Here is a 17,172-nt window from a genome sequence, read left to right as displayed (position 1 = left end):
AGATTTCTAGTTTTATGGCTTTTCTTTGGACTTAAGTTCACAATAACACTTAGGCATGCATTGATATGTATAGGAAAGTTGCAACTCTGGTCACTTTTCATGATTTTGAGCTCAGTACTTCAGCAGTTTATAAGTTAGCTTGCTCTCTTTGCTGTGTTCCTTGATATAAGAGTTCCTGAAAGTACAGACTCGGTCTGGGAGAGGCAACGCAGTGCACTCTTATTTAATGGAAGGCTTTGATCAGTGCATCTCTCTACTAGCAATACCTCAGATGTGACATATAATCTTGCAGCATGAAGCGAAGTATCTCTAGCAGGCTTTCCTTGAAGGGACAGAAGGAGATATGTATTAAGGTCAAAGTTTAGTCCTAGGGCTCACTGACTGGGGCTTTGGTTTCAAATAAGGGATTTAGCCCAGGAACTTTCAGAGAAGTTATCTCGTTTAATCCCAGAAGCAGCACCTCGAGGTAGATATTATGGGGAATTTATGTCCTGAAAGTTTAAATATCTTCCCCAAGGTTGCACAGCTACCTAAGAAGGAGCCAGGATGCAGGCTTAAGCTGGTTTGATCATCCATGCTCTTTCTTTGTCACTGTTCTTTTATTTCTTTGTAAGTTTCAGATCCTTAGGAATGTTACCATGTTCTGATTCCTTTTATTTATTTTTTTAAAAAATCTGGTCTCTCCCTTGTCCCCTCTGACTTTTCCCTTTCTCCAGACCTGGGATTCTGTGCCAAAACCAGGCTTGGAGGCTGGAGACAGATGAGATGAGCAGGCAGTCCTGGGGCATCGTGAGCAATGTTCACTAAGACTGCAAACCCATTTTGATTGAAATTTGTGCCATGTGCTCAAGGATGTGTCTGTGTATATATGTATGCATATATATATATACACACTTTTCTAATGACACATAAGTCCTTCTGTCCTTTCATATCTGTGCTGCTCACAAGGTTGAGTTATATTTCTAACCCTCAAACACAATATTTTAAGAAGCAATATAAACAAAGTTAAAACAGTCAAGATGATTCAGTTTTAAGCCAGCGAGTACATGATCCATGTAAACCCAGCACACTGATGCCCTAGGCATCTGCTTTTGTAGCTCATGTTGGGGAAAGGTTGATTGTTTTCATCTGTACTTGAGTGTCTGTGCTTTGAGGTTTGGGTGGAGATGTTTAAAAAGTAAAAAACAAACCAAAAAACAACCAAAGAAAAACTTTAAGGAATTAATGATGACTCTTCAGTGTGTTTTGTATTCCACTTGAATAGGTTTTTGTTTAATGATGTTTATGTTTGGGGATTTTTATGTCTCTTAGTAATCCAAAGTGACATTAAACAGAACAAATACTGCGTTGATAGTCTTGGGGGGAAAAAGGAATTAACTTTATTTTTTCACTGGGCAATTATGTGAACTGCAGAAATAGGCCACTCCAAATAAACTATGTCAAAACACTGACCTTCAAAGAAGGGAAGAATGGACATCATAGAATGAGCATGAAGAAATTGAGATACTTATTGGACTGTTTTGCCAATTGTTTAGCCCTGAATTTATGGAAGAATGTGAATCCTGTAATAGTAATTATAAGCAGTTATAATACTACTGCTACTAACTAGCGTTTCCTGGTTATTTTGTGTCAAGTACTTGGCTAAAGGCTTATGTGCATTAATATATTTAATTCAAACCGGGTTGGAAAGGAAAAATGGGAGAATATAGTCTTAAAATATCATAACAGTTTTCAGTTCAGTTACATTTTATATTTAATTGCGTCATATTTCTAGTCTTTGGAGAGACAGTGTGTGTTGTCTGGGCGGCAGGGAGTGGAGACTGAAAGGCCAGTCAGCTGCAGTTAGGAGAAGCTCTGAAGTCACGGTGCTGGGGGCTGACTCCTGGCTCCACCATGAATTCGCTGCGTGACGAGAGCGCAGCCACCTGGAGTTCCACTTCCGCATTTGTAACTGGGATAAATCATGTTATGCACTTAACTCACGGGGTTGTTCAGGGGCCGAAATGAGGCAAGTTCCCGACCCAGTAAGTGCGGTCATTGTTCTCAGTGTTAATGTCTGTGTGGCTTGTTAGCATGGAGGTTACTCTTCAGTTGTGGGTGGTCTGCTCTTAGCTGTGTGGTCCTGGTGGTAACTTAAAGGACATCCCAGCTTCTGCCTTTGTAGAATGAAGCCCTGATCAGCTTGCTGTGGCTCCCTATTGCCTGGAGGGAAAGAAAGAATGAGAAATACTCTGCCCGTTTATTCTTTCAGTTTCTTCTTTTCTTCTCTTTATTTTATTCCAGTGAATGCCAGGCATAACTCAGCAGCTGCCACATCAGGCCAGGAAGCTGAATTTAGGGAGAGGCTTGACTAATTTCGTTTTTTTTCTTTCTGTTATAATTAAATTTATTTATTTTTAATTGAAGGATAATTGCTCTACAATAAGAGTGCTGGTTTCTGCCAGACATCAACATGAATCGGCCATAGGTTTATCTATGGAGGCTTGACTAATTTCTGATCACTTGTAATGATGCTGTAGTATTCGTCTCCTCCTATTTAAAAACCCTACATGTGAGCGCCTGAATCATTATTACACATGAAATCCAGTATTTTATTTCCAGCAATAGGAATGAAAAACAATTGTATTTGAAATTACAATGGTCTGTGGCGTGTTTTTTTTTTTTTTTTTTTTTTAAGGCTTGACACAAAGAACCTTTGGGGCTATTAATTTTTTATTCAACAAAGCAGTTTTCAGTATAAGTCAGCCTTAGCAGCAGCAGCATCATGGTACATTCTGCTGCTACAAGGGAAGTAACTTCTTCCCGTAGATATGGAAGTTCACTGATGTATCCCAAAGCGGAGCAGAATGTAAGTCTCTGAGCTTCTCATAAGGGCGTACTGTGTTTTGTCTGTACATGGGCACATGCTCTGTGAATGCCAGTAAAGAGGCACCACTGGAATTTTTAGATGTTAAAATGTTCTCGTTTCCCAGATGTCTAGCTGTGTGGGTGGGCTTCCCTGGGAGCTCAGACAGTGAAGAATCTGCTGCCATGTAGGAGACCTGGGTTTGATCCCTGGGTTGGGAAGATCCCTGGAGAAGGGAATGGCAACCCTCTCTAGTATTCTGACTGGAGAATCCCATGGACACAGGAGCTTGGCAGGCTGCAGTCTGTGGGGTCCCAAAGAGCCGGACACGACTGAGCGACTCACACACACACAGGTGTGCGGGCGGGATAGGCCCCTGTGTGACAGGTCGCCTATTGAGTGACTCCTGTGTAGCTGGGAGAGGCTGGAGTGGTGTGGTGGAACGGCATGATTGGTTCTCTGAACTGCTTTCTGTTTTTCCCCTTCTGCCATTCACGGGTCTCAGTAGATAGATTTAGTGGTTCACCTTTGAGCTGTCAGATTGGGTTTAGGGGTGTAGAGGTTTGTGGGTCCTCTTCACCCTCAGTCTTAGAGCAGGTTCTGTTCATTAGCAAACAGTACCTCAGGGAAGTGAGGTCATTAGACCTTGGTTTTACCAATGGTAAGAAAATAGAACTTTAGTTCACAAGAACTTTTGATAGAATTGTTGTTTAGTTGCTCAGTCGTGTCTGACTCTTTTTGCGACCCCATGGACTGTAGCCCGCCAGGCTCCTCTGTCCATGGGATTTCCCAGGCAAGAAGACGGGAGTGGGTAGCCATTTCCTCCTCCAGAGGGTCTTCCTGCATCTCCTGCATTGGCCGGCAGATTCTCTATCACTGAACCACCAGGGAAGTGCCTTGATAGAATAAAGACAATAAAAATAGCAGTTGACATGTTTCACCTTCTTCTGAATCATACGTTTTGCTAAGCAGTTTGTATATGCTGGTTCCTGTAATCCTCTCAGTAACTACAGGATAAGGCCCATGATTATTCACACTTTCAGATGATACAGCTGAGACACAGAGAGATGAAAGAAGGTGTCCAGATTACACAGCTAGAGAGTGATGAGGCTGTGAGTGAGACCCGGACCCTTTGACTTTTTCCTATTTAACAGGCTGCAAGACTGAAAATAAATGGGAACTGGTATGATTTTGATAGACTTTTCTCCCCCTGTAAAGTCTCCCTTTCTCCAATTCTTTCAGTACTGTGCATATCTCCAACTTAAATTTACAATTTACTCAGACATCTGCCTAAAGCTTTCATCGTTGCTGGAAGCTGTAGGCATAAAATCAGGTCTGAGCTTAAATGTGTGAAGGATTTGTGGCCTTCACTCTCTATTGGTCATAATGGGATGTCTGTTTTTTAATTTACTACATAGTACTGTTTATTCACTAAAATAGTTAAAGTTGTTCTCTTTATTTACTGCATGTTTGCTATATATAGTTAGGGTCCTGCTAGGCTGTTTCTTCTTATATCTGTAATGAGAAAAGTATAAAGAGCCCAGCTTCTCCCTATGACATTTTCTTTAAAAAGGATAGCATATTTGCATACTTCCCCATGAGCCTATGTTTCAGACTTATTTTCCCTTTCCTTATTCAGAATCAGTGCCCAGAGAGATTCTAAGCTAGGCGTTCTTAAAGGGTCCCTGGGTAGAATTCAGAGGGTCTGTGAACTTTGATGAAAAAACAAATTAAGGTTATACCTTTATACTAATCTATAGCTGAAAGTTATCATTCCCTTCAATTATAGTGGAGACAGCAAACCACAGTGGTATTAGCAGTACCCATGACTGTTTGCAATAGCAATTACAGATGTTAACATGGCAAATACAAATATTTTTCTCAAAATACAGGTTGTATTTTTATTATTTGAATGTTATAGTGTTATTAGACTTGTGCTTGATCCTGTTAGCTAATGTGCTAATAAAGAAGCACATGTATTGCAAAACTATTTAAAAATATTTTAATCACTGTATTTCAATATCATGGCTTCCTTTGTAATCTTACGTATTCAAATTATGCATTTTAAAGCATTATTCTGAGAAGGGGTTCCCTTAGCTTCATCAGGCTGACAAAGAGTATCATGATACAAAAAGTTGGAACCCCTAACCCTGTCCCCACTTAAAACAGGTTATTTTCCTAAAGAAGTCAGTTTCTCAGGGGAATGGCTTATAAATTATAAGCATTACATTTTCCTATGAAAGGTGTCAGTATATGGTAAAAAGTACAGAACATGGTAAAAACCTTTCTTTTTTAAAGTAGTGATTATAAACATTTTTTTTTTTAACCAAATAGAAACACATAATAATGTTTTACGTTTTATGTAATTTTAAGTAGATTTCCCACGAGGTTGGTCTCTTCCAAGCCAAGAGAACCAGTGCTGGTTAGAATGTGGTCTCAGAAATTGCTGACTTATGCCCACGTGGTGCACTCAGCCCATCTGACTGGCTCACTTGTGAAAAAGGTGCCCGTGGAAGTCAGTCCCACCACCACTTGCATTTAATAACAGAGATTGACTGTGATGTTGATCCCTATTTTGATAAAAGTTTGTTTGAAATTACACTTACATTGTCTTTTTATACTTTCGTGCCATTTTTTAAAGAAGTAAAATTTGCTGAAGGATCACATACATTCAAGAAAGTGCACACAGCATAAGTGGACATCTCAGAGAATTTCTACAACTGAACACATGTGTATAACCAGCACCCAGATCAGGAATGCAGGCTGTTTGTATTCTTCTATTTCTAAACGTTATAAAAATAGCATTTGTTGTGTGTCTTTGATGGACCCAGAGGTGGGTATCTGCAGAACCACACAGTACCTTGCACCTTGCTGAGCAGTGATGGACTCCATCTAAAGAGACCACGGACTAGGCCACAGGCTTTGGCTCAGCTTGAATCCTGTTATGACCTCTTGTGGTCTGTGCAACCTCTGACAAATTGCTTAATATCTTTGAACATCAGTGTACTCATTGGTAAAATAAGGCTATCAGCATACTAATACTTTTCTTTCATGATTGTCAAGAGTTAGAAAAAATAAAATTAGACTGTCTAGTGTATACGAGTGATAAATGAATGATGGATGCCATTGTCAGTAACTGTGAACACTTCAAAATGCACTCATTTGTAGCCTAGAGGTTTATTATAGCGTAATAGAGGGGGTTGCAGGAGATAGTGCATGAACTAAAGTTTTCAAACTTGCTTGGACAAGTTTTATAGTATAGTAAATTCATATGATGTTGAATTTACCACAGTGTGGATATAGGTTTAAAGAAAGGAAATAAAACTTGGTTATTATTTTCTTGAATTTCTGAGAAAGTGAAACTCCCCACTTACTAAATGAATTTTCTTTTTCTTTGGAGGTGTTGGAGAAAATTTGACAGATCCATCTGTAATAAAACCTGAAGACAAACAGTAAGTTAATTTATCACTTAGAAAATTGCATTTGACACATTGTACATGATTTCTTAAACATAATTTTTTAGCACTTATATATCTTGCCTAGATCCTAGGAAGATTTTGAGGCAGCTTTTGTCCATGTCTGTATCTATATCCCCAAATATCTGTATCAAATATGATAAAATACAGTAAGATTTAAAATACAGTTTTGAAGAATGTATAGATTAGGAAATGAGGGCCAAAAAACAAGAATATGATTAAATCTGGAGTTGTTAGTACATAGACAAAAATGGAAATTATATAAAGACCAATGCTGTAGCCAGAAGTTTGTTGCAGATTTGATTCTGAGTTTTCTAGTATCCCAGACAAAAGAGAAATATGGGTAAGTTCAGCCTCTACAGGCTTTGACATGAAGACAATGTCATAGGAGAGACAGTTTCCTTTGTTGTCTTCACAATGGAGTCATTTTATTCTTGTCATGGGCAGCGTCCTCCATCACATGCCTATAAAATTAAAGCTGGGGGCAGAAAGTGTGCTATTTAGTAACAGCAAATCTGTGAGAGGCCCAAACTGTGGGGCTTAGATATGGAGTCATCAGATTGTCTATTAATTCAGGATGGTAAATTATACAGAGAGATGAGTCATCTGCCTGTCCTTTGAATTCCCATGGACATTTTATCCCATGAGCAGGCTTTTGGGAGGACTTGGCAGTAAAGGATCTGAGGTGGTATTAAAGGTGGAGTAAAAAGAAGTGATGATTAAGGAAAAAAGTGGTGATTAACGATGGATCAATATAGAAAAACGACAGTGGTTTTCAAACATAAACTTTCATCATGCTTGTTAAAACACAGTTTGCTGCCCTTTACCTCCAGCTTTTGCCCCTGGTTTCTAATTCAGTGGGTTTGGGATGTGTTCACATAATGTCGCAAGTTCCCAGATGATTCTAATTCTGCTGGCCTAAACTCCACACTTTTGAGAACTGCTAGCATATGACATCGGAGAAGGCAATGGCAACCCACTCCAGTGCTCTTGCCTGGAGAATCCCAGGGATGGGGGAGCCTAGTGGGCTGCCGTCTATGGGGTCGCACAGAGATGGACACGACTGAAGCGACGCAGCAGCAGCAGCAGCATATGACATTTTAATTTCTTAGTTGTCCTAAGTGTCTAAAGTTGGTCTGTGAGTTGTGTGTGTGTGTGTGTATATATATATATATGTATATTTACAAAAATGGGTGATTTCTATATGATGAACTCTGAAACTTTTATTTCCCTCCCATGGACTCATATTGTAGTTATTCACTACTTTAATGCTATATTCTTTTACTGAGTGATTTAATCTAAATATGGTACCATCTGTAGGTGTCTCTACAAGGAGGTACATCTAAAAGTGTATTAGCTGTTTCTTTGAATCAGGTAAGCTAGAGAAAATAAAAGTGGGCTATATTGCTCCTCTGCATCCAAACCCCATGATATTTGACCCTGGAGTTCATGTTGTAACCCTTAGTGTACAGATAAACAATAACAGCTATTTTTTTAGCTAAAAATATGTATTATTTCTCCAGTGGTCCTGTATGCCCAAGAGTTTGTAGTAGAAACTTTTTATAATTTTGCAGTGAAAAGTTTTGCATATATAATGAATCAAGTTTATGTATACTTTATCTATATCATTTATTAAATTTTGACCTTGGTATGTATATTTAATATGACCTGAATATTTCCAACTTTTCGAATTCTAAGAAGATTATATTATTCCTCTTGACAGTTAAGTATTTAATTGCATTTTATAAGCCAGTGTGTCTCAATTTCTATTAGGGTCACCTAGGGAACTTTAAACAAAAAAGCTGTTCAGAATTATCCTCAAGTCAGAATCTCAGGATGGGACCCTGATGTCTGTATTTTTCGAAAGTTTCCCATGTGGTTCTAGTGGGCAGTCAGGGTTGGGAGCCTCTGTCTTATAGCAAACATTTTTTAATGACTGAGGATGGGAACACTGGAAACTGATAGGTTGGTATCACTATAGCCTGTCTGGTTTTGTGGGGTCACCTAATTTTGGTGCAAATGTTCTTCATCTTCATGGTGAAGATAATAAGTACTATTTTCTCACAATGTGGAGAATAACATCTGATTAGTTCAATGAGGCTCACATTTCCGGATGCCTCTTATATGTTAAACTTGTGCTGCACAAAGCATGGCCAGGACCAATAGCACCAGCATCACCTGGAAGATGGTTAGAAATGCAGCCTCCTGAGACCCTGCCTTTGCTGCTGTTCAGTCATTCAGTGGGGTCCGACTCTGTGACTCCATGGACTGCAGCTTGCCTGGCTTCCATCCTTCACCATCTCCCGGAGCTTGATCAAATTCATGTCCATTGTGTTGGTGATGCCATCCAACCATCTCATCCTGTCGTCCCCTTCTCCTCCTGCCTTCAGTCTTTCCCAGCATCAGGGTCTTTTCCAATGAAAAGAAGATCTTCAGGTGATTTGGTGTAAATAAAAGTTTGAGAGGGACTTTCCTGGAGATTCAGTGGTTAAGGCTCCATGCTTCCACTACAGGGGGGCGTGAGTTCCATCCCTGGCCAGTGGAACTAAGATGCTGCATGCCTCGCAGTGCAGCCTACAGCCCCCCGCCCCACCAAAAAAAAAGTTTGAGGAGCAAGTGCTGTCACATGTTGTTTATTTTACTCTTAACAATAACCTTAGAAGGAAATGTCTTCAATCCCTGTTCACAAATGAGGAAACTGAAGCTCAGTGGAGATGGTAACTTGCCTATGAGGAGAAGAGGGTCAATGAAAGGGAATGATCCTCTACCAGGAGGGAAGATATTTTGTGGTGCAAATTCTGATATTGCCTCTAATGCCTGTTGTCTCATAACTTTCCCCAACATGTGAACTTTGCCCTTGCATGCGAAGACCAAATCATTATACCTTCTCTCACAAATGCTCTCTGGCCACTCACCTTGGTTCCTCAGGTCACTGACCCTCAGTGGAGGTTGCCTCAAGTGTTATTGGTAGTTTGGGATTGCATCCCCCCCACCCCCTTACTGCATTGATGGTTTCAGGCATTTGACAAGTATGAAATGATAATGATGAGATGTTCTTTAGTAAATCTCTATGTACATGGCACTAATTAGCATTTCCTCGAATGTGAAACCAAGTTACCACCTGCTTTCCTGTGCTGTGAAAAATCTGGAAAACAGTTGTATATTTTTTCAGGCACGGTTGTCTGAGAGTGCAAGGCTGTAGGCATGGTGTATTACTGTCCCTACAACCTTCCTTCACTTTCCTCTCTCCACTCTCCACTCGGAGTGGTTGAACCCTTGATACATACATATTATAGTAATTTTGATTCTTTTGTCTTAACTTGAACAAAGCTCATAGAGGGAAATGGTTTCGTTTACAGCTTTTATCTGAGAATCAGTGTTACATTTCTAAGTTGGGAACTTTCATGCTTTACTGGGGGGGAAAGAAATAGCGATGTGGAAGGCAGAAGAGTGATATGTTCCAATAGGGTCATGCCAGAGAGGCTATAAAAGGAATCCTGCAATTTTAATGACTCAAAAACCACCTTTGTTTTTCATATTATTAGCATCATAGAATTCTGGTACTAAATACTGTGTGATTCTACTTCTTTGCCACATTTGGTTTCACCTTGAAGAAGTGATTCCTTACCATGTAGACTGAAAGAGGAATAGTTAACAAAAGGCAGCTTATGCAGTCTGGTAAACACCGCGAGAGCCGTGTTGTGTAAGGGCGATTGAGTGACCAGGAAAGTTAATCCTGGGTGTCTGTTCATGTCATCTTCCCAAGAGGTTTCCTCCACCTACCCGCCTCAGAGCAAAGAGGCAATCTGAGATCAAACTGACATCAGCCCTCGTTCTGAGCTTGGCACATCTTCAGAGCAGCTACTGTTATTCTGCCAAAAGGAAGTGGAAACTGAGATAAATGTTTCAATACTCAGATGGAAAAAAAAGTCCATTTTTACACCACGTCCCTTTTGAAAAACCACATTCCTTAGAAGCAAAGTTTATTGTTTCCTTTTGTGATAGTTTGCTTTTCTTTTTTCTTAAGACATGGTATTTAAGAGCGGTAATTGAGTTCAGATTTTAAAATGTGCTGTTTTCCACTCTGCATGTCATTAAAATAAAATATTAGCTTTCATAAAGTTTCTTTGGAGGTATTTCTGGTGTGCTGTGTTCCATGGTGTGTAGCATGTCAGCCGAAGAATGATGGTTGTATATGATCTTATAATGGGTAAATTTTGACCCTGGAATCTATTATAAATTTATAGTATTATGAGAATCTATAATAGATCACTTACAGAGTGTTCAAAATGTGCCTACTATATATGATTCTGTTTGTAATTTTGTCCCCTAAGTTTACTTCCATAAAATCATTGTCTTCTACTTGTCATGTCTTTTCACTGAGAGCCCAGAAAACTGCCATAGCAGTTTGCAGAGTAGAAGGAGCTATCGAAAGAGCCATGAATCCTGGGTGTCGGATTTTGTTGGGCTTTTGTGTTTGAGGACATTGATTATGTGCAGAACAGTATTTGGGTTTGAAACAATGCACATCAGTCTTTTCAGAAGGGGTTCTCCAATAGCAAATTTATTTTATTGCATACTTACCTTTCGGGTTTTCTACTAGAACAGTTGGTAGTGAATGTCATTCTCTCACCCCATATGCATGAAAAAGGGTCTCACTGTATTTTGTTTTACTGTGGTATATAGAAAATTCACTTTTCTATCAGATTAGTGTGGAAATGAGTTTCACAGTAGGTCTTGGAGTTGGGTACAAAGATTGAAGTGCATTTGAATTTTAAATGTGCAGACCTAACATTGTTGCTTCCCCCAAGTGCTCTGTTCTTTGTTGGCTCCTTCAAGTTTACTGGGTTACTATGGGATACTGTTCGGTATCTGAGAGAATCCTAGTTGAGCTCCTTTTTCTTAGCTGTGATCTAATTGATATTCTGATATTTCCTCTAGATCAAGAGGAATGGTGTTTGGACCAGCCAACTTAGGGGAAGATGCAATTAGAAGCTTCATTGCAAAACATCGTTGCAACTCCTGCTGCCGGAAGCTCAAACTCCCGGGTACGCCCCAAACAATTCTATTTTTCTCTAAGTAAATCTCTCATTGAGCAACGGCCATTGTAACCTGGGATGGAGTAGAAAATCTTAATCACTTTTTTATCTCATTCGCAGTCGAGGCCTGACTTTCTGACTGCAAATTTTTCAAGTCTCTAAAGGGATTAAAAGGACAGAGATTTACTTCAGGTTCTGCCAAAATGTGATAAAACAACATCAGGCCCAATGCTTGTCACAGTCTCTAAGGGAAAAGTTCCACCTACTTAATTGGGGGTAAAATTGGATGGAGGCAGATTCCCCCCATCGCACCCCCACCCCTTGGATCTTGTGTGATGCCCACAGTATTTCTGCTCTGTTCTTATTTACTCACTGGACATTTGGGAGACTGGGGCATGGAGGGAAGCAACAGCTATCAATCAAAGTAGTGCTTTTTATGATAAAAACCTACCCCTGTCAACATACATTACGAGATATGTTTTTAAAATCTGATTTGATAGTGTGACATGCTTTCTCTAAGACTAATAGACTCAGCACAGAAAAATATTCCTAACATAAAAGGCAACAGCCGGGGGTCTGTGGGCCCCAAGTTGGCAGCCCCAACTCTGTCGCATTCTTTCCTTTTTATCTCAGAAGGGATGCTTTATGTCTGTCTCAGCTCACTCCCTGTTTCTCTAAGGTTGTACCACACTTGTTCTTAAAATGGAATTTCACATCTTTTAAGCTGAGTAGCCCTTTCAGCCTTATCATAAGTGATTGGACCCCAAATTGGAAATCAGTAAAAGATCAACATCCACTGTAACTTAGGATGGAGTAGGTGAAAATTTACAGCAAAGAAAGGCAGTTTCTAATCTTGTTGGAGTTGAAGGCAGGACTTGCTCTTGTGGGCACGATGCACAGGAGACTGGGATGGGTAACAGCTCCCAGTTCCAGCAGGGAGTAGCTTGTCGGCCGGGGAGGTTGTGGTGGGGATGTCAGACTCGAGTGGTACAGAGAGTGGGGTCTCGCTGTCATCTGGCGGCTGCCCAGGACCCCTTCTCACAACCCACACAGTGGAAGTGGGCAAAGAGGACAGTCCTCGGCACGTTGGCTGAGCTGCCCATGGACCTCCTGTCTGGATCGCAAGAGCCCAGGAAGGAGCGGGGGCTGGACTGAGCCACATCCAGGCCTCCAGGTAAGGGTCCTCTGGGAGGCAGGAGCTGACACGTATCTCCCAGCCTATGATCACAGGCCAGAATCTAGCTCATTAACTCAGCATCCTCAGGTGCTGACCTCTTCCCGGTTCTGATTCATTGTTTCCTGGGCAGGACCACTTCTTGTTCTTGAAGACACAGGTACTATATCTGATCAGCCAGGATTAAGGGAAATTTGAGGCGTAACTCACTGCTTCCATCCAGTCACCTTTTCTGTAGGATTAAGGTTCCTCCATCTCCTTCCTTTTTGCCTTTCCCTACCATGGTGACTTTTGAGTCATTCAAGAATTCCTGCATTTCTAGACCTAAACCTTATTTCCTTTCAAAACCTTAGTTAACACATTTAAATGAAAATAAGAAATATCCTCATTTACTCGAACATTTGGTAATTTGAATTTAAAAAAGCTTAGCTCAGAAAACAGGAGTAGGGGTGATTTTTCTTTTTGTTTATGTTTTACTGTGGTTTTTTTTTTTTTTTTAAAGTTATTTTGGAAAGTGTATAAGAGCATGGGGTCCATAGGTTGAGCTCACATCCCAGGAATGCTTTGTACTAGTTTTGTGACCTTGGACCTCATTCTCATCTGTGAGCTGGGAATGATAGCACCTCATAAAGGTGGTATAAGGATTGAAGCAATGTAATAAGTGTTGGCTACTATCAAACTATAGTATGTATTAGTTTTATGTCCAGATAGTCCCCATTTAATATTAAAACACTATAAAGGAATGTATGTTTAAGCTTAACAAATTTAATCAACATGGTATATACCATGATATCCAAACATTTAAAGCTCACTGTCGTCCTTAAGTTCTCCCCAAGGGTTGCCCTTGTTAATGATTTCTTGTAATTTCCCTGTTGAACTAAAGAAGGAGGCTTCAGGAAGCAGAGAATTTGATCATTGGACGATGCTTTTAGAGGTTCAGCCAAACCTGAGGTCCATTTTTGTTGCAGAAAACTGAGCACTGATGTCTCAAGTCCACCATTTTGACTGAACAGTCTGACTCTGCCATCATTCAACAGTGAAAATGCCCAGTTTCTAGTATTGCCTCACTTAACTCTGGCCACGTCATGTCTCAAGGGCGCTATAAGCAACCGCGTCTTGCCACAGTGAACCCAGCCTTTGGGAGTTAGAGTCACGTGTGTGCCTGGCGGGGTGTACCTTGGATAGGTTGAGGGTTTGAGTTTCACACATCAGAGGGGGAAGAGTCTTCCCTGAGCACTCGGCCTAAAGTCCAGTCTATCTGAACATCACGTTCTTAAGGTTTCCCTATCACTGTCTTAACTGTCTTCCTTGCAGACTTAAAAAGAAATGACTATTCTCCTGGAAGGATAAGTTCTGCCTTTGGACTTGAGATCAAAATAGAACCAGCTGAGGAGACTCCAGCGGGCGAAGAGGGTAGTAATTCTCCAGAGGACCTCACACGATTGTAAAAAAAAAAACAGAGCAGAAGTAAGAAGACGACAGCCTTTGCCCTGCCTTCCGTGAACTCTGTGGTAGCATAGATTGGGGATGTAACACTGATGATGTCAGAGCCTCCGCCAGAATGGCCTTACCCCGAGGGCCTTCTGGGACGTGCCTTCCGAGTCTCAGGTCTCTCTTGTCCAAGGACTTCCCCCTTGTTTGATGAATGGGTTTTCCTAGACATTGACCCTTGTGCAGGGTTCATCATGCTTAAGTTGCACAGGAAGACATTTGGATGAATCAACTGGGAAAGCTGCTCCTTCATACCTCATTTCTTGGTGCAGAATGCTGGGCACTTAAAAGAACCAGACAGATTAATTTATTTTCTCACTCTGTGTGCAGACTCTAACCTCCACTGCTATTCATCACCTAACCCCCATATTGTATTTATGTATATAGTTGTACATAAAAAAGTCACTTGACTTCCTCCTCTCTCCTTTCCAGCAGCATAGGGCTTTATATAGTGACAGAAAGGAAAACAATAGAGAGAAGGTTTATTTGCACAGACTGGAGGACGCTCCTGCACAAACTAGTCAGTGAAAAGGTAGCATCCTAGTGATATCTACTGAGTTTGAGTATCATCAGTGGATCATATAATCACTGGGCATTTCAGGTTTCTCTAGAAGAGAGGAAAGGGAAATCTAAGACAAATGCCCTAGCATTTTCTTTTTTTTTTAAGGGAACAAGAATATATAAAACTAGCAATTATTAAGAAATGTTTTCCCTTCCCTTAAGCTCAGGGACACTATTGGTTAGAGTTGAGTAAGCCAACCTCGTAAGAATTACTCCCTTTTTCAAAGCTGGGTATATAATATTACAAGCTGAATTACTCTATGTCAGGTCATATAAGTAAAGATGGGGTTTCTGAATGAAAACATGCTTTGAAAATTTTGATTCATTGCAGTGCAGAGTTCTGGTGGCTTCAGGAGTGCTGGAGTGTATAGTTTAAGTATGGCCTGAGCACATGTGATCAGTTTCAGAAGCCTGAAGAAAGGGTCCCTCAAAGCCACACTGTACAACATGTTTGGGGGATCAGTCATCCCTCTTTCGCACTTATCAAGGGTCACCCTACCTCAGAACAAGCACAAAATGTTCCCCCAAGGAGGACTTGAAGGGCTGGGTACCTTCCCCCACCTCCTCTCATCTCCTTTCCTCATTAAAAAGCATTCCAATCTATCAGCAACAAGCCTCCTGGGGCTTGAAATTTTTACCTTATCCTTACCGTTAGCCCTTACATTAGCTGGCTTCCTTTCAGATCAGAGCTCCTGTATTCCTAGGTTATACTGTGGGGAAATGTTGCCCAAAGGTAGGGGGATGGGAAGCCAAGGATTTGGTTTGCCAAGGATAGTGTATGATTTTTGTGAGATGCATGATGGCTGATTTACAGCCCTTTTACTTTGGTCTTGGGGGTGGTGGGAGGTGGGAAATCTGGGTGATTTCTTGATTGGCAATGAGGATAAATTGTTAATGCTTCTTTATAGCTTAACTGCTTTATCCTGTTCTGAAAATCAGCAAGAGATCTGTTGGTACTCACTTCAGAGCCGTGTTCAACTATGGAAAGAGGCAATTTTCATATCCAAGGCCATACTAGAAAGCTTTAATTCATTGGTCAAATATCTGTTACCTGGAATGGAACTTGAAAAAATACATTTTGATTTTTCTTTTCTGTGTTGTGGTTTTGTGTCTCTCTTTTTAAGAAAATATCACCAGAATAGCATTTTAAAAAGATGAAACCCTGGACAAAGGTCACCATGGGATAGCTGACAGGAAAATACCAATGTGATAATCATGACTTTGATTCATGACCACAGATGAATGAATTCATTCATTTGGTTAATTTTATTCGACAGGTATTTATTAAGTGCCTTCTCTGTAATGTGTAAGAGATGAGGGTGCAGTGCACATAACATTTCTTTGCCCTTAAAAAGTGGCAAGTCTTATACTTCTTTCTGTTTTGGTTGTTGTTCCAGGTTTGGATTTCTGGTGAGTGCTGAAAAATTTGACTTTTGGGGGAGTGTTGAACGCAGAGATGTGTCCCATATTCTATCTGCCAGTGAGCAGTAAGTTTAGACTGGGATATGAGAATTAGGGCAAATGAAAAGACATAACTGGGATGGTTTTAGGAACCACTGAGGAAAAATGGACTGCATCATCCTTATAGGAGCCCTAAGCCCATCTCACAGATGGCATCTGAATCTGGGGACCAGAGAAACAGCTAGGTTCTTGGGAGTCCTTCCAGAAGGCATCCTGAGCACAGGCATTCCCTTCTTGGGGCTGTGTGCTCCTAGGGTAACTTCTGCCCCATGACATCTTTAAGCTTCTAGTAACAACTCTGGGGAGTGAGATCAGATGTAGTTTTGAGTCTTTCTCACCATGCTATTTTCTGTGGCCTTGCTAAACAAGTTCTGGGTGACTAAAACTTCCCTAACAACCATTTAATGAAAAGTTGAAAAAAAATTTTTGTTGTTGCTGTTGTTTGTTATTGTTTTAGATGAGATCACTCACACTCTAGAAGTCATGACATAGATGTTCCCGTCATGGCTTGTAGCCTTTCTCCATCAGTCACCGGCATCTACCACAAAGCTTGGCATGTAATAAGCTTTCAACTTTATTTGTTGAAAGAAATAATAAAACCTTCACATGATAATGGATTTCATTTACTAGTTAACAAATCAGATTTGCATTTTTAATCTAGAAGGGAATGATTACCAATTCCTTAAGACCCAACACAATTCTTTTGATCTCTCTCTGTTTTAATTTTCCAGGAAATAGCTTTTAACAACCTACACCTTGTCTATTGAATTCTCAACCAGTTCTTGCCCTTATCGTCATGGCAATAATACCAGACTACCATCCTTCTTACTGGTGACTATTGAAATGAGATGATAACTTCCCAGAAACTGCCTAGAAATAATCATCACTTTATTACCCTTTGAAAAGAAGATTGATAGAAAAGTCATTTGAAAGATGGTTCATTACCATGCCCTAGTATGATTTCTTTACTCACATCTCTCCAAAGCATGAGAAAGGAAGGATTATTCTCTGAGGTCGGAATTTGAAGGCTGTGTGTTTGCCTCTTTGAAGTCTTGGTATTTAATTTTCTGTAGTCATTTCTTGGGCAATTTTCTAAGAAACTAGTTGAAGCTAATTTATCATAAG

At 40.4% G+C, this 17,172-nt stretch overlaps 1 protein-coding gene across 3 annotated transcripts in view; it reads left to right on the top strand.

Moving 5' to 3' along the window:
* TRPM6 (transient receptor potential cation channel subfamily M member 6) overlaps positions 1-15,852 on the top strand; it is a 146,985-nt gene extending 131,133 nt beyond the window's left edge. For all 3 annotated transcript variants that reach the window (XM_065908140.1, XM_065908139.1, XM_065908138.1), the window contains 3 exons: positions 6,246-6,297; positions 11,263-11,369; positions 13,849-15,852. In XM_065908140.1, the coding sequence (XP_065764212.1) occupies positions 6,246-6,297; positions 11,263-11,369; positions 13,849-13,982 (293 nt within the window). In that variant the 3' untranslated portion in view covers positions 13,983-15,852. The remainder of the gene's footprint in view (positions 1-6,245; positions 6,298-11,262; positions 11,370-13,848) is intronic.
* The last annotated feature ends 1,320 nt before the right edge of the window (positions 15,853-17,172 follow it).

Source organism: Muntiacus reevesi, chromosome 17, assembly GCF_963930625.1.
Source record: "Muntiacus reevesi chromosome 17, mMunRee1.1, whole genome shotgun sequence".
NCBI classification, from domain to species: domain Eukaryota; kingdom Metazoa; phylum Chordata; class Mammalia; order Artiodactyla; family Cervidae; genus Muntiacus; species Muntiacus reevesi.
The sequence above is the reverse complement of the archived record's forward strand: the minus strand, read 5'-3'. Positions and strand labels throughout refer to the sequence as shown.